Raw genomic sequence first — 18,839 nt, forward strand, 5'->3', positions numbered from 1 at the left:
GAATTAAAATGTCTGATTCAAACTTTTTGGAATGAGTCAAGCCAGGTCCGAAAGTTTGTTGTTAGTCTAGCTACAACATCACTTAGCCTACCACAAATAGGCCGGGGCCTATTTAAAAAATTTTAAGGAGGAAAAAAAGAATTTGCTAACATGCTGCTATAAATGGATATTATTTTACTGATCAATACACCGAAACACATTAGAAACGTGAGATATAATCATAGACTGTAAAACAAAAATAGGAGATAATCTCTTCCGGGTTTTAGGACTACAAACTATTCTTTGTAGAAAACTCCAAGTCCCAGCAGTGAGCGCGGTTGAGTGACGTTGGAACGGCCGGGAGTGCGCACAGCAGAGAGTCAGCGCGCGTTCTCTTTCTGGCAGCTGATGCTGATGCTCAGAGGACACGGAGTGATTCGAGCATCACCGGGAACTGACTGAATTATCGTGCCAAATCTTCGGTAGGATGCGTCAGGACGGATCCATGCAGGTTTGTGCATGCGTTTATAAGCTTTTATTGTCATACGTGGCTTTATAATATTAAGTTATTTCATTATAATTACAGTTCTGCTGATCATTTCCGAATTGTATAAATGAGGTTAAGTCGAAATATGTCACAATTGATTGTTATAATGTATTAGCCTTATTCTCAATATGATTAAATCAGTCGTTATGAACATAAGGGTGAATAAAATGGATATGGTTATTGATGGAAACACACCCTAACCCTCTGTAATGTGGGGGTTGGGGGAATATTCATGTACTAAAGCGTTTTATTGCTCTTCCTCTCTGTACATTCATCATTATCATAATTAAATGATTGTCAGATTGACTGTATTTATTTTTGAGATGGTGTTTGAGGATTGTTTTAAATGGATGGCTTTCCAGGGTTCTTTCGGCCAATGACAAGCTCCAAATTTGATAAATGACAACTTATAACATGTGATATTCATTATGTTTTACTGTGTTTTACTGTGTATTGTCAAAACATGCAGTTTGCTTTGCATGCATAATTTAGAGAAATAATCTCACTAGGCCTATACTTTTCTAAGCCATTTCCTCTTTACTGATTTTTAAACCATACATCAAATCTGTCTTTTATAATATTCCATTTAGACATATTTTTTTTTTAAAAATGGGGGGAAAATAAATCATTTAGACCGTAATATCGAATCTACCGATACATTTTCAAGAATATTTCCAAACACTAAAATGTTCACAGGGAAACTAACTTGCTTATTTATGTACTGTTCACGTAATTATATAACATCCATTTATTTAAGTGAAAAATGCTTAGCATTTTAAGATAAACTATTAATTTTCGATTGCAAATAAACATAAATACTTATTGTATATTGTTATTATTCATGTTTAAATTGTTGTAGTCTAATGAATATTATTGCGGTAAAAAGATAAAAGTAATAAAACAATAACCATATCAGTTTTATCAAACAACTAATTTTATTGTTAATAAATAAGTGAAAATCAGTCTTTATTTTTTATATATTTTTTTAAATTTGTGTCCACTAACCATTATAGCTATATAAATAAACTGATAAATTTATTTTTTTTATTTTATTTTTTTATGCATTCTGTTTTTACCACAATAATATTCATACATAATAATATACAACAATATAAACATGAATAATAATACATGCATTTTGAAGATTTATTAGTGCAGATAAAATGCACGTTTGTGTTGCTGCAGCTGTTTGTTCAAAGTGTGTTTTCTCGTTCCAGATGGCTGCGGCACAGAAAGAAGGATCTGACCAGAACTTCGATTACATGTTCAAACTGCTGATCATCGGCAACAGCAGTGTAGGAAAGACGTCGTTTCTCTTCCGGTACGCTGACGACTCCTTCACGTCAGCATTTGTGAGTACGGTGGGCATCGATTTCAAAGTCAAAACCGTCTACAAGAACGACAAGAGAATCAAACTGCAGATATGGGTGAGTTGGCCTACATTTAGGTTTGCAGGTTTCATTAGACTAGCCGTGTAGTTTGAAACGAGGCCGGTTAAATTGATGCCTGACTTCAGCTTGCCTCAGGTCTGCGCTTCCCAACTGGTGTGTTGCAATCCACCAACATGCTGTTCGATACACGCTCCTCCTTAAAAGTAAATGCACTCGCTTTTAGTTGCATAAATGAATACTGCATCAGACTGTTTTGAAATTATTGTGGATGGACTTTAATGTTGTGAGATGGACTAGGATGCTCCAGAAAATATTTAATATGATTGGTAAACTAACCTATGACAAGATACTCACTATCTAATGTACATTTGGCATGCTTGGTTTTATTAAAACTAGTGCTGGGCAACGATTAATCGCATCCAACATAAAAGTTTGTGTTTACATAATAAATGCATGTGTACTGTGCGTAATAATTTTGAATATATAAATACACACAAATGCATGTGTAGCCTATATCTAAGAAATATGTATATACTTTTATATATTTATACATAATTTATATTATATATAAATATAAATATTATAGATATGCGTGTGTGTATTTATAGACACATATATTATGTAAACGTAAAACTTTTATTTTTGGATGTGATTAATCATTGCCCAACACTAGAAGTGCGAACCGAACCCTGGTGCGAATAAGCGGACCGAGACCCACCTTTCCAAACTTACTCTGGTGTGGTTTGACTGAAATATGACCCAAAGACATCTAAACAAACCACAAACAGGACGTGATGTCACAGAATGCACAGCGAGCGCATTAAGTCCAGCACACAGCATTGTTTTGGATGTTCGGTAAGTTCCTTCGCAAAGTATACGTCCTAAAAATAAATCTTCAGGTTCTGTGTTAAAAATGTCCTTGTAAACGCTACATGTACCAGGACTTAAAGGGTGTGTTCACACTTGTAGTTTGGTTCTCTTGGTTCAGACCAAAAAAAAGATACATTTAGTCCTGGTTTACTTAGCGTTTGCACTAGCTATGTTTCTATCCAAAGTTGCGAATTTAAAATTATATAAAACTTTGGATTTAGATTTATCAGCCAATATATCGGTTATCGGCTTTCAAAAATAAAGAATTATCAGTTATCGGGCAAAATTTTCATATCAGTGCATCCCTAGTCTTTTTTGATGCACATTGAGGAATTTATTCGGGAAATGTGTTTCCATCGTGGTTTATCCGACTCAAATGAGCACATAGGTTTTTTACAGTATGTGGATTTTTTGAACTTATGCGCATTTTGGCCTTTCTATCCAGCTCTTTTTTATACGATATCCCAAAATGCGCATAAAAATAGGTGGATGATTGGAAACGTAGCTACTGTCATTTTTAACACCGAACCTAAATATCGATACAATGCTGTCTGCTGGACTAAATGCGCTCGCTGTATGTGCACAGCCTACAAATGATGGGATTTTGATCAGATGAGAACTAATGAGGAGCAAATGAAATGTGTAAAGGAGTCAAAACAGCGGCAGGAATCCGTCCGTTGCACGTGCCTGTACCGAGTAATGGCCATCGTAGCTCCTATGACGAGATAAAACAGGTTGGCTGGAGAATTCTGTGCTTTTTTAGGCTCGCATCTTGTGACATCACGTCCTGTTTGTAGTTCGTTTAGATGTCTTTGGTTCATATTTCAGTCAAACCGCACCAGTTTGTTTGGAAAGGTGGGTCTCAGTCCACATGTTTGGGTTCGGATAACAGCGTTCACACTTATCCAAATAAAACACAATAACAGAGCAATCGCACCAGGGTTTGTTTTAATTGAACCAAACATGCCAAGTGTCATTTTGTGTTTGGGTCCGGACCAAAAGAACCATGAGAATCAAATTGCACGTGTGAATCAAAGCCACTTTGTTTCGTCATAGTTCTAGACTGATTATTTATTTAGATTGGCACAAACATATGAGTCAGTGTGACTCAAAATGGATGAAATGTTCAAAGCAGGTGGTGAACAAGCATAAAAGTGGCTTAGTGGATATGAATGATTTCAGAAATAGATGCAGGAATGTTTTTATGTTTTTAAACTAAACACATTTCATTCATGCACAATGAGGGATTTGGTTTTGTGAATCAACCCTTGGACAATCATCTTTTCATGACACTAGATATAATTGTGCTTAGTATGTTGCCTTGATTTGTCTTCAATACAGATTTAATACAGATACTGGACCATTTTATCTAGATGATACACAAGCCGCATGGAAATTAGCCTAAAGCAAATGCCTGTGTTTTAAATTGTGCATGTGTTTTCCGAACTGATTCACATTCACGTCATTGATTGGAAGAGGTGGCTGATTACGTCATTACTTTAACGTCGTGTGGAGAGCAAACGCTGATTGATCGCACATTCAGAGAGTTTTGCATCAAGCTGCAATCCATAGTCATTGACTTTATGATGATTCACACACAAGCACAGCTTTTATTTTCTGCTCATTTAATTCTCAAATATATTGTTTGTTAATAATCCTTTTAGTTGTGGTTTGTGTTATTGGAACTGGCACTCTTATGGTACTCTGACATAATGATTTCTGGGAGATCTACGGCATTAAAAAAAAGTGTTTTTTATTGGTCGCCTCGAGCTGGAGAAAGTTAAACTTTGGGTAAAACGCAGCTCTCGTCACTGTCACTTTTTAACCAGCCGTCCAATCACAGTGGAGGAGGGGCGGGACAAATACCACTACGACCAACCGCCACATTCTGCTTGTACAACGTCAACAGACGACAACAACAAGCATAATAACGTAACAAAATAATTTAAAAACAAGAGCCAGAGAAAATACTTTACATTGCATCGACATTTTTATATGGAAAAAATACGGTCCCTTTGGTGGACATAATCCACGAGTAAATCTTGTTATTACCTATCTTCTTCTCTCTGTAATTTTGCGTTTACAGAATTCACCAAAGCTTGTTTGCTTCGTGGTTTGTGTCTCACTTAAATTTGCCTGTGTTACAAATTGACGTTCGCCATTTTTAATTAATTTATGGATGCGATGTTGGGTGACGTCACTTCCAAAGTTGCGATTTTAGCTTATGCACAAAATGGGAATATTGCAACATTTGCAAATAAAGCAACGTTTCCTTCCAGCGTGACAAAGAGAATTTTTTTTTTTACTTCCTGATAAGCTTGTCCCAGACAGCAACATAGTGTCGTGTCGGCCCAGATCCGGGCCACATCTGGTACGCATTGAATCCACATGTACCAGATGTGGCCCGGATCTCGGTCGGCACTATGTTGCTGTCTGGGAAAATATCACTGAGTAAAATGGAAGTTGCTGCAGTATGAGATCGCACTGTATATAATAATTTCGTATATGATAAATTCTACGCAGACGAAACGCAATAGGTATCTTGCGTTCTGAGACGGATGCCTGGTGTTTGGGAATGCAGTCGTCTAAGACGGTTCTGGAAGTTAAACGAGATTGGTCCGCTGGTTAGTCCAGTTATGTCGTCCCATCGCAAAGTCACATGTCTTTTTTAGAGATGCACGATATATCTGCCACCATATCGGTATCGGCCGATATATGGTCATTTTTAATGTTATTGTTATCGGCATGATAAGAAAATTTGGCCGATATATTAAAGCCAATAAATAATGTATTACTTCCTTCATCGCTTTACTCTAAGCGATGTTGGGTGACGTCACTTCTTGTTGACGTTTGAAGTATTATCAAACAAAACGGAGGCTAGCTAGACCTTCCTTCCTCCTCATCCGCGAACTAACCCCCCAAACCGCACCCCCAAATCCTTCTTGCCGGTTATTGGCTGGAACAGTTTTTTTATGTTTCGTGGTGCGGGTTAGCCCAGTTTGCCGTTTGTGGAGCCTGGGGTTTCTGCAGAGACCGCGTTTTTTTACAGTGTGTTCAGGGGACAGGCAGCTAGCGGATAGTGAAGAGATGTTTGCTGTATGTGACAAAAAATGTTTTGGCCTAAATAACGCGTGACATCGCTTAGAGCACCTTTAATGCACGCTTGAGTAGTCGATTGTTTCCGACAGCGCTGACTAGTGGTTGAAGAAGTCGATCTCTGGACTACTCGACTAGTCTATTCAAGCCCTAGGTGGACATACGGCCTTAAAGCCAAACATTTTGTTTGTGTTCAAATTGTGTGCCATTGCACTATTTACATTGTTTCACAAAACACATCCTAGGGGATTCAGTATGCAGAACATGAGTTTATCACAGAATAAATGTGCTAAAAACATTCTCAAGGGTCTTTATAGCCCATGTTGTTCCTCTATTATATTAAACAGACGTAGAGGACAGGAACAGCTGGGCCAAACGTTTTTGTTCCAGGAAGCGCCGCCGCATCTATGAATCATGTCTCATTCAGCGCCGTGAGAATAGCTCATTTAGCATTATAGATCTGAGCAGCTTCATTTTGAGTTTAAAGAATGGCAGTCAATCAATCCAGTGAAAAGCTTTTGAATTTGCCCGGACATGCCATTTAAAGTAACAATGCGCATTTAATGCAGACTGAACTTTTCTGATAATTACTTCATGAGGCCAAAAAGTGAAAACCTGTTGAAGCTGAAAGGCTAAACTTTGGCTTCTGCTAAAATGCATCCTTTATAATCAATAGATCTGTATACACTGCCGAGTGCATGATTTTAGTAGTATTGCGTCTCGTCCATTGCTCTCACTGTAGAGGGTTGTCAAAAAACTAGACTCTCTTCACCTCATGCTCGTTTTGGAGATGTTGCAATAAACTAATGACTGGTTTCTGGGAAGAAATCTACTAGGAAGTGTTCCCCACATACCTTACATTTATTATTAAGATCACTCTGTGACCACTTGACATCTCTGAACCGGCTCTAATTGCACAACCTCGTATACAGAGTTCATTTAATTCACAATTTATACTGTATATATATATATATATATATATATATATATATATATATATATATATACTGTATATATATACCCACTGTATATATTCCCACACACATAAATAAATTATGTTATTATAATTGATATAATTTATAAGTTAGACAAGAAGGTATGGGTATATTCTGACAATCTTAAAGTCCCCCTGTTGTCAATCATTTTATCCCTTAAAACTCATCTTTGATCACCAAAATCACATATTTAAAAGTTTCTTCCATGAAAAAAAAATTCTTCATGCCTTAAAATATCTCGATTGTAACTCGACACCCTCGCCTCATTTAGTTTACACGGTTCTATGAATATGCAAATGAGCCCCGCCTCCACTCACTCACTCACCTTAGAGATCCACTCGTTGACGATCACAAGTTGATCTGATTGGTTACAAAGTAGTTTGTGACGTCAGAAACACCAGCGATTTCAAACCGTGTTTTTGAGATTGTCTTTGGTTCACTGCAGTTTTAAGGAGAAAATACTCAGCAATGCTGTCGACTTATGAATTTACACATGATTTGTCTTAAAGCATATTAAAAACACCTCATAGACATATAAACAACATTAACATTGTATTTTCACCACAGGGTAGTCAAATATCATATTATCACTGCTTGCAATCAATAATAGAGCAGATTTTTGTTTTCCGTCTTGTATTTTATCATTTAAAGCCTACTTAGTTGCTTTTAAGATTAACTTGTCTGTAATCTTATTTGCAGTCATGAGATGAGAATGATGATAGTGTAATTATTATCAGTTAAGTATTTCATTTAAAGCAGTCTTTGCATAAAATGCTTCATTTCCAAATAAATCTGTACGTTCGTCGGCTGTGTGCTCTGTGGTCAGAGGAGACGCCACCACGGATGGCATGACTGTTCATCTCGAGCTATTTTTACTCTCACCCGTTCAACCACAAAGCCTCTCGGGAGAAATCGTAGAGGTAGAATGAGGGTGTGTGTGTGTGTGTGTGTGTGTGTGTGTGTGTGTGTGTGTGTGTGTGTGTGTGTGTGTGTGTGTGTGTGTGTGTGTGTGTGTGTGTGTGCGTCCTTTTCCCCATGGCATATGTCTCCTTTCATTCACAGCGATTTTATTTCAATGCTTTTTATTTTGTTCCCAGAAATCAAAAGACTAAAAACGAACATTTGTTCACTTGAATGTTGCCTGTTAATATGATGAAAAATCTGAAGAACCAAAGGAAAACTAAAGGCCTTTCAGCTGAAAGAAAACAGACATTTGAAACCTAATTCATCAATGGAACAACATTACTTAATTCGGAATTGAATTAATATGTATTCATACCAAACTACAGCTACAGGTTTTATTTTACTATGCAAAAAAAATAAAAAAAATGCACTGAAAAACAAAAAGCTCACAGCATCTTTAAGGAGAAAATACTCAGCAATGCTGTCGACTTATGAATTTACACATGGTTTGTCTTAAAGCATATTAAAAACAACACATAGACAAATAAACAACATTAAAAGCTTGATTTTCAGGGGGACTTAAACAAATTTTTATAACATTTGAATAAAACATGAAGAATATGCCTTTTTAACACACTCTTTCATCCAGTTGAATTTGCATTTTCAAAACTTTGTCCTAACCAGGCAATAAGTAAACAAGTAATTTCTCTGTTCACACTGAAAGCAAAAATCAAAACATATCTGATACTGAGTATACTGTTATGTGGAGCATCATAATGTCCTAATGCTCATCGCTTGGTTTGGATAAAAATGACAGTCTACACATCAAAGCTACTGTAAATGACTTTCATTATAATCAATGAAGATGTTTACACTCGAAATGCTTTTATTAAATGTCACAGTAGATGTACTGCGGTATAAGCTGTATAAGTTTGAACCATCATTAACTGTAGTGATACTGTAGGCATGATATATCTTTATCACCTGCCGTGGTTCTCCGTCTCTTTGCTGTCTGTGAATTTCTTTGTGCAAACTGTGAATTGATTTTCTCTGCTCTTCGCTCGCTGAGCGTCTCTCCCTCAGACCGTGAAAGTGTCAGCGTTTCTTTTTTACCCGTCCTCATTTGCTCAGCTGCTGATCGTAAGTATTTTCACTCACTCCCAGCATTCATCTGTCTACATCAAATCCCTGCTTCCCAGAGGAAGCCCATCTCCTAAATGACTCGCTCACGTTGTCTAACGTTAATTTATTGGCCAAATGAAGGGATAAAGGGTTAGTCCACATAAGTCACCGATCAATAAAACTCAACATGGGATTTGGAGCGTCTCCAGACACATGAATCTCTCAGATGGTGTGTAAACGGACCGGCCCGTCAGAACGAGGCCGACACTTTAACTAACATGTTCTTCGTTACCTTAATGACATATTGGAAATGAAAACCCTACCCTTTCTTTTCTAATACTCTAATCCTCAATGGAGGAAAAAACAACATCATTTTAGCTTGAAGAGGGTTTTACATATTTCTATTTCTATTTCTATTTTATATATATATATATATATATATATATTAGGGTCATAAAGATAAGATAAGGTGAAGATAAAAATATCGTTTTTTAAAATAAGTAAATTCCTAAAAATAAAAAAATGTGTCACGATTTCCACAAAAATATAAAGCAGAACAACTGTTTTCAACATTGATAATAATCATAAATGTATCTTGAGCATCAAAGCATCATATTATACTGATTTCTGAAGGATCATGTGACACTGAAGACTGGAGTAATGATGCTGAAAATTCAGCTTTGATCACAGGAATAAATTACATCATAATATATTCACATAGAAAACAGTTATTTAAAATTGCATACATTTTTCACAAATTTTTTTTATTTACTTCTAATGCTATGTTTTTTTCATCCCTGATTTTTTAGAGAAAGAAGTATATTAAAAGTAGGACTGACAATTTAATTATTTAAATTATTTATTTTATTTTATTTATTTATTTTATTATTTATTTAGAAATAATTTTTTATTAAATCATTATTTTTATTAGTTGATGAAATAAATGCAGCCTTGGTGAGACAAAAACATTAAACTTATTAACTTATTGACCCCATCCATCTTACTGTGTCACAGTGTATGATGTTTTTGTGTCGTCTCCTTTATAAGTCCCAGCTTGACCTTTCGACAGCACCGGTCCCACATCTGAGTCTGTTACAGTAATGACTCCTTCATCTTCAGGTGTCTCATTTCAGCCTTTGGTTTGTGCTGTGCTTAGACTGAATCGTTTATTAGAAGCATCTGGTGGGTGTTTTAGAGGCAGTGAAATGAAGGATATAATATCAGTTCACATGGCTACGCGGAAGCCATAAATAATTCTGTATTATACATTTTTAAGGCCAGGCAAGTCTTTTGTTGAGGTCAGTTTGAAAGAAGGACTACACGCCTGCACACACACACACACACACACACACACACACACACACACACACACACACACACACACACACACACACACACACACACACACACACACACACACATATATATATATGTGCGCAGGCGTGTAGTCCTTCTTTAATTAATCAAACTATATGTAATATCAAATAATAATATTACATAATTGTTGCAGACCAGCAAATCTGTATTAGGAAAAGTAGCTTTTATAGTCGATAAATAAATAATGATCAAATAATAAAAATACATTAAAAATAAATAAAAAATATTTTTTTAAATGTTAAATTGACAGCCCTACCATTTAACCTTTATTCTCTAAAAAATAAAAACTTATCATCGTACGTCAATTATTAAGTTATGATCAAATAATAAACATATATATTAAAAATGAATAAAACACATAAAAAAATAATAGTTTATAAATAATTAATATTATAAAACATTCTAAAATTAATAAATGAGCCAACATGTTAAATTGACAGCCGTATTTTCAATAGTACTTTCTTATTATTTTTTAAATAAATAAACTAATTAAATAATTAAATTGAGTCCTATTGATTTAATAAAACAAATATAAAAATAAATAATAAAATAAATAAGTAAATAAATAAAATTATTTAAATAATTAAATCATCAGTCCTACTTTTAATATAAAGTCCTGATTTAAATATATCAGTCCTACTTTATTCTCTAAAAAATCAGTGATGAAAAAAAATGTAGCATTAGAAGTCAATTAAGAAAATACCATAAATGAATATTATACTATATATATATATTAAATACTAAATAAATATATATATATATATATATATTCATAGACCAAACACCTAATACGCATGTGCACACCGTCAGCGTTTCCACAGGTTTGCGTTTTTAACTTTATTGTAGATCTGCTGTAAAGCCAAAACAATCTCTGTTACTTTAATTTCCTATTATCACTGTAAAGTTGCTTTGAAACAGTCTATATTGTTAAAAGTGCTATATAAATGAAGGTGACTTGACTGATTTTAAAGCAAGCCCGTTTTCCAAACATGCTCACTACTTCATATATTGTCAGTTTGAGTTACATTTGAGTTTCTGTATTAGTGTTTTGTCTTGATGTCGTGTTGCTTGCACAGTCATCCTTATTTATTCCCTTACAGCAGCTGAAGTGTTTTAACATTGACGACCATCGGTCGCTCACGCTGACTCACATTAGTGTCATACGCTCTCCAGCATTTCATCTGTCGGATATGAAGCTCTTCCACTTGCATAAGATCTCAGAAGTGACTCACACAAATCATTTTTATTGCTCTCTCTCTCTCTCTCTAAATTTTCTAAATCAATTTACAATGCTGATTTAATTATTAAGTATTATAGTAATTTTGTATTTATTTTAATTTTATTATTTATTCTAAAATATATTTTTTATTATTCAATCTAATTTTTTTTTAATTGACTTAAAATTGCTAAAAAAATGTCATCCCTGATTTTTTAGAGAATAAAGCATATTAAAAGTAGGACTGATGATTTAATTATTTAAATAATTTATTTTATTGATTTATTTTATTTATTTTACAAATATTTGTTTTATTAAATCAATAGGACTCAATTTAATTATTTAAATAGTTTATTTATTTGAAAAATAATAAGAAAGTACTATTGAAAATAGGGCTGTCAATTTAACATGTTGGCTCATTTATTAATTTTAGAATGTTTTTATAATATTAATTATTTATAACCTATTATTTTTTAATGTGTTTTTTTTATTTTTTATATATATTTTTATTATTTGATCATTACTTATCATTAATTGACGTCCAATGATAAGTTTTTATTTTTTAGAGAATAAAGGTTAAATGGTAGGGCTGTCAATTTGAATGTATTTTTATTATTTGATCATTATATATTTATTGACTATAAAAGCTACTTTTCCTAATACAGATTTGCTTGTCTGCAACAATTATGTAATATTATTATTTGATATTATTTGATATTATATATAGTTTGATTAATCAGTGTATCATTATTCATTTAATTAAAATTTTTAATTGATCGACTGGCCTGATGTAACCTCAAGCAGACTGAAAGAGTTATATGAATGGGTCGTTGCCGAGATTGACCAGCACCTGCTAAGGGAGCGACCGCATGTTGTTTGCTCTTATCAGCGACTCTGTTTGCGGTAATTACAGCCTTTACTTCAGTCTGTGTGTGTCCAAACATAAGCCTTTCACAGAGCCATAAAGAGACGCTCAGAGCCCATTTTATAATTGCTTGCGGTTCTAGATCATCATAAAGCCTCCTAATGGAGCCTGATGTTTTATTTTTTGGGCCACTCTGTGTGTATGTGTGTGTGTATGTGTATGTGTGTGTGTATGTGTGTGTGTGTGTGTGTGTGTGTTTGTGCTTCTCTTTTGTATTTTGTGTGTGTGTGTGTATGTATTTATGTATGTATGTGTGTGTGCTTTTGTATTGTGTGTGTGTGTGTGTATGTGTGTGTGAATAAGGTGTGTGGTCGCTCATTGGATCTGTCTGTGGCAGATAAGAGCACAGGAAGAGCAGGATTCGGGATTTGCCTGTTTGTCATGGTCTACTTCACACTAGAGGGCAGTGTTATTGGCACACGCATGGAAAGACCAGTTAGGGTGTACTCACTCCAGGCGATTTAAACCATGCCTTAACTGTCCCTGGCCCGCTTGGAAGAGCACCAATTGGGCCTGAGTACTGTTCAGTTGGGCTTGGGCTTGGTATGCATGTAGTGTGATCGCTAACCGTGCCGTAACACAGAACAGCTACTACTTTTGTGTGCGCTACTCTCATCATTATCTTCTATTACTACTCGGACAGTACACTTTTCAATTAATTTGAGTATATCTGTCTGGTCTGGTTCTTACCTTATTGATGAACAAGAATTATAGTTTGCGAGTAAAGCTGTAAATTCCTCCATCAAAGTCAATAATCTTCTGATATGTGTACATATACAAAGGTAGTCTTATTAGCGAAAGCGCTTTTCTTCCTGTTTTCTTCAAAACAAGAAGGCGCATTGTAAATCACGAATGTAAATTCAGAATAGACAACTATACAAAATAACATGAAATTTAATAGAGTTTCTGACAAAATATTAATTGCTGCAGTCTTTTAAATTTAATTAAATGTTTAATAATTTACAATAAATATTCTTAAAAAATCGGGTTCAGTGAAAAATCGGGTTCTTACTCACTCATAAACACTTCACTTGTTTAATTACTGGATGATTCAGCGTTTTTGAACAAATCTCTCGAATGAATGATTCAATGACAAATACATTTTTTAACAGTCACTTGTCGCCACCTACTGGTGTAAGGATGAAATCTATACAAAATCTATTTTGAAGCGCCAAGTTTGAATGTTCTGGTGTGATTTTGTCAAAGGTTTAAGAGACACAGGCGAAATGTTGTCATTTAGGAATAAGATCACGATCTTTTAATGATTAATTGTGCAGCTGTAATGCACATTCATCTAAAGATAAAAATGTTGAATGCAGAATAAAATAACCCAGACAGCAACACACTATGTTGCTATTATATATTATTTTTGCATATACACTGTAAAAATTATACGATCAATAAGTTATCACAACATGTTTTTACATTGCTTTAACTCATCAAAATAAGTCCAGCAACTTTTTTATGTTATACAAGATTAGGGGTGTAAATCGGAGCCTACATGACGATTCGATACGATACCGATTTCTTAAGCCAACGATTCGATTATTTTCGATACTTCAGAATTCCCCGCGATACGATTCGATTCGATTCAATAATCGATATTTTTACATGATGTCTATTAAGTTTCAAATAAATCAACAAAAATGTTTATAATTTGCCTTTTATTGAGAATACAGGAACAGTATTCTATTCACATAATGTGTATGTTGTGCTCAATGCACTGCAAATAGAACAGCAAATATAACAGTTACTGCATACAGTTCAAAACTTGATTCTATTGAATCTATTGAATCCCGCGTTTCCGTGCATCTTACGTCATCGCAAACGTGCACGACGCATGATAGAAAACAGAACGCGGGTCAATATATTGTGTTTTTAATTTTTTTTATTTGGTGCTATTATGCGCAGCTGAGTGAACAACACCGGTTTACTGTGTGTCGCATTTGGCTTTTTGCTGATTGCAAACGCAGGAGACAGTGGATTTCCCTCTGGGATCCTTCATTTCAGAGTCACACTCAGGACCTTCGGGTCCAAATGGGCCGGAAGGGTGGGATTCATATTTATTAAAAGAAAATAATCTTTTTTTTTCTTGTTTTTTATAATATTTTTTCTTTTCTTTTTTGGTGTTTTGAGAATTTTATGATTTATAATTAATATTTATGCAATAAATATGACCCATTTCCCCCTAGTTTCCCCCCATTGAATATAATAGAAAATTATTTAAAAAAATATATATTTTTTTTAAAGCTGTATTTCATTTTAGAGTCAAGCCTAGACCTCATGAAAGCAATTTTTGAAATGAGATGGATGCCACCTGGTGGACAAACTGAGCATTTTAAAAATGCAAAACACTGTAATCTGAATTTATTAGTTTGTTTATGTATAAAAGTGTGTTTGTGTGTGTGTGTGTGTGTGTGTGTGTGTGTGTGTGTGTGTGTGTGTGTGTGTGTGTGTGTGTGTGTGTGTGTGTGTGTGTGTGTGTGTGTGTGTGTGTGTGTGTGGATGTGTCTGTTTTGCACTCTTGATGTTTTATAGATTCACCCCTTCACTGTTGTGTGCTTTTTTTCTGGATCTTGACTGATTTGTAGATTGTACGCACAAAAAAACTCGGTATTTTCACATTTTTGCCAATTTGCCATTCATTTCCTATGCGGGTCCATTTGGACCCGAAGGTCCTGAGTGTGACAATTTTTTTTACAACCACTTAGATTATTCAAATCCTGTCCCCAATTTTTTTGGGTGTTCAAATACCAAGTACCAAAAAAGTCACCAAATTTAAGACCATTCCGATGAAGCTATGATTTAAAAAAAAATAAAAAATTAAATGCGTCGGGTCCATTTGGGCCGAAGGACCCCAGAGGATGAGTTGCCCTGAGTCCACGCACTATGTGTGTGCGAATACACTGCAGACTCACTCTCGCTCTTATCCAAGGTAAATTATCAACACTATCATCCCTTACATGTGTTTTATTTAACTAAAAACATCATAATCAGCTAAAAAGCATGCGCAGGTCAATTACTTCCTGAACAAGTGCGCACCCGAGTCCGTGATGCTTTCACATTCACGCGAGCCGCGGCACGGTTCAAGTGAGACCGAACTCAGCGCACCTCCTCCAGGCAGTCTTGGGTTTGGTACACCACACCCGGGTCCGCATGACAGACAGCGTTTACATAATTAGCGATTTTTCATGCGAACCGTGCCCGTCCGTTCCGAGTTGGTGTGAAAGCACCCTAGACTTTTCAAGTAAGCTGTTGAAGTAGCCTTTTGTACACGTTAGCGCCTGTTTGTTTACGTTAGTAACTGCTGAGTGACTTAGGGTGCATTCACACTGGCAGTTTAGTTCGGTGACTAACTAACGTTAGCCCAGTGCATAACATCAATCGTTTGTACGCATATGATATGAACGGATGTTGAAAATAGATAGGCGGCAAAACAAACACATTAATCGATACTCTTGCGGACGCATCAATGCATCGAATCGTCGGCTGTATAATCGATGCATCGATACGAATCGATTAATATTTACACTCCTATAGCCTACAAGATTCAACACATTTTTTAAGTCAATTTAATTTAGGTTGAAATAACTTAAAGATCCAAGGTGATTGTACTTATAAATTTAAGGCACCAACCTTTTTTTTACAGTGTATGAACAACACTTGCAGTAAAACATTTAATGTGGCTTATTTCCGTGTAAATATTTTTAAGCTCTTTCTGTGACCTTTTGTGCAAAACAATTATCAAAAAGCTTTTAAAAATAATATAAAAATATATCACTGCTTTCATTTGTTTTCCTTTCCTTCTGCTCATTTTGTACGCTTTTTATGTAGAGGGTTTGAAACAGAGCCCATTATGAACTCATTACCATATGACCCGACACATTTACACATCAACAGCCATAATAATAATAATCCATAACAAAGGCTAGAGAGAAAGTGGAAATGGTCGTATAAACTACATTTTGATGTTTTTGGTGCAAGAATCCTTGACTAATCTTATAACTGGTCAGCTGGGAGAAATTTCATGCTACTAAAGTGTAAAATATTACCCTTTAGGGTCCATCATTTTCTTTATTGCATCCACCCACCCAATCAGCGTCATTGATACTTCCTGCTGTACTGCTCGATCACCATGGTAACCCCTTCTGCTTTTCCCTGCTAAATTTGGGAACAATCTGGTATAAGAAGTTAAATGACTTTCTGCTCTCATCCATCAAGCCTTCTGAAATATTATATGAATATTATTTAAATGATATCGAATACAATTAATCCAATGTTAGGTTTGCTGTTGTGGTTCCCTATAAAAAAATAATTAAAGGTGCGTTGTGTAATATTTAGGATCTAATCTGGATCTAATCTAATCTGTTGACAGAAATGCAATATCATATACATAACATATATGTATATCATATACATACCTATATATTTTCAGTGGTGTATAAAGACCTAACTTAATGAACTGTTTATTAGCTTAGAATGAGCCGCGGGTCTCCTTACATCGACATGTTTCTACGGTGGCCCTGAGCGGTTCATCGCGCAAAGAAGCTGCTAAAGTCAACGAATAAAACACTGACACAATGATGAACAAGCAACAATAATATATCGTTTTACTGAATAATTAAGTAAACCTAATTTCTTAATCTATCTTTGTTAAGAAACCTCATTGTTTAACTGTCTACTCTCTGCTGTCTCAGACGACGACATCACTTCCTGTAACTTCTGCTGGGTACAATTCGCAAATAAAATGACACACTGCACCTTTAACTACACTGAAAAAAAAAACCAGTGTAGGATAGAAACATCTTTCACTCAGAAATTATTAGTAAATGTCACAAATAATTACAAAGAAACAGCAAGTAACACATTGAATGAAGCGTGACATTTTGAAGTCTCATATTTGATGAAGTTTGCATCATTGATTCTGTGAATCTGCTTTGTATAAAGCTCTATATAAATAAAGGTGACTTGACTTGAAAGACTGAAATAGTATTTTCTTGTAAAATGTACTGTAATAATCTTTGTTTTATTTACAACTTTATTCTACATCACTATTTTTTAACTGTTAATGCGTTATTGTGGCGTTAACTTGCCCTAAATTCAACACAAGAGAGATTTTCTTCACACACAGTATGAGTTGCAGTCTGACACGTTTTTCTGCATCCTTTTGATTAACAGGATATAATCGACACTGATCATCGGATGTTCTTAAACATAATCTGATAGTGAAAATAATAGCTTTTCTCGGCCGATACCGGATATTGGTGGATACATCAGTGCATCTCTAGTTACTATAATATGTTGGGTTTAAACTGTGAGAAAAAAAAAAAAAAAAACATGCACCAATACTATATTTTCTAAATGTCATAATCATTTGTTAACAAACAAGTATTCATTACTTCAATGAGCTCATTGTTTCTGCATTAAATTACTACATTGTTTAAATTAACACATTTTTAGCTAACTGTGATTTTGTATAATTATGTACATTTCTGAAATGCATAACTTAAACAGTGAGTTACACCTCTGATAACAGATCACTCTAAATTGTAATGTGGACTTTCTGTAAAGCTTCTTTGAAATGATATGTATTGTGAAAATAATAATTGTTACATAATAAAAAGTGTCTGAACTAACAAAGCTGTTTTGTGTGTATTTTTAAGGATACTGCGGGACAGGAGAGATACCGCACCATCACTACGGCGTATTATCGTGGAGCCATGGGCTTCATCCTCATGTACGACATCACCAACGAGGAGTCGTTCGGAGCTGTCCAGGACTGGTGAGTGACCTCTGACCCACGAGTAGTGGCGATGCGATCGACACAACATCACTGGACATGACGCCAGCGCTCGCAGTGATCATGCAGAGACACTTTTGCAGTATTTGAATCAGAAGGTAGTATTTCAGGATAACGGTGTGTGTGTGTGTGTGTGTGTGTGTACGTGTTTTTCTATCCCGGTCGGGACTTAAACCTGAATGCACACGGACTCATGGGGACTCGTGTCACTGAGTTTTTTTGAAAATGACACCGTTCTCTCTAAACAGACTTTAAACGTGAACCTGTGATAGACGCTGATGGCGTTCACATGCGCATTAAGAATTGATTCTATAGTTATGTGCGTTTGAATATAGGTGCGCAGGTTTGTAATTCCTTACAAACCATGCCTAAACAAACTACTTGTCTATAAATTTTGATGCAGAATTTTATTTTATCTTATGTGTGTGTGTGTGTGTGTGTGATGGGAAGGTTTAGGGGTTTGGTTAGTGTGTGTGTGTATGATGGGATGGTTTAGGGGTTCAGTTAGTGTGTGTGTGTGTGTGTGCTGGGAAGGTTTAGGGGTTTGGTTAGTGTGTGTGTGTCTGTGTGTGTGTGTGTGTGTGTTGTGTGTGTGTGTGTGTGTGTGTGTGTGTGTGT

At 35.2% G+C, this 18,839-nt stretch overlaps 1 protein-coding gene across 2 annotated transcripts in view; it reads left to right on the plus strand.

The window, feature by feature from the left end:
• The first annotated feature begins 272 nt into the window (after positions 1-272).
• Positions 273-18,839, plus strand: part of LOC143750639 (ras-related protein Rab-3C-like) — a 44,621-nt gene continuing 26,054 nt past the window's right edge. For both annotated transcript variants that reach the window (XR_013207186.1, XM_077243830.1), the window contains exons 1-3: positions 273-490; positions 1,744-1,953; positions 18,085-18,203. Coding sequence is in view for 1 of the 2 variants with exons in the window: in XM_077243830.1 (XP_077099945.1) it covers positions 467-490; positions 1,744-1,953; positions 18,085-18,203 (353 nt within the window). In the remaining variant the exon portion in view is untranslated. The remainder of the gene's footprint in view (positions 491-1,743; positions 1,954-18,084; positions 18,204-18,839) is intronic.

Source organism: Siphateles boraxobius, unplaced genomic scaffold (genome assembly GCF_051911475.1).
Source record: "Siphateles boraxobius isolate OS27281-9 unplaced genomic scaffold, OSU_SipBor_1 25, whole genome shotgun sequence".
Classification (NCBI taxonomy): domain Eukaryota; kingdom Metazoa; phylum Chordata; class Actinopteri; order Cypriniformes; family Leuciscidae; genus Siphateles; species Siphateles boraxobius.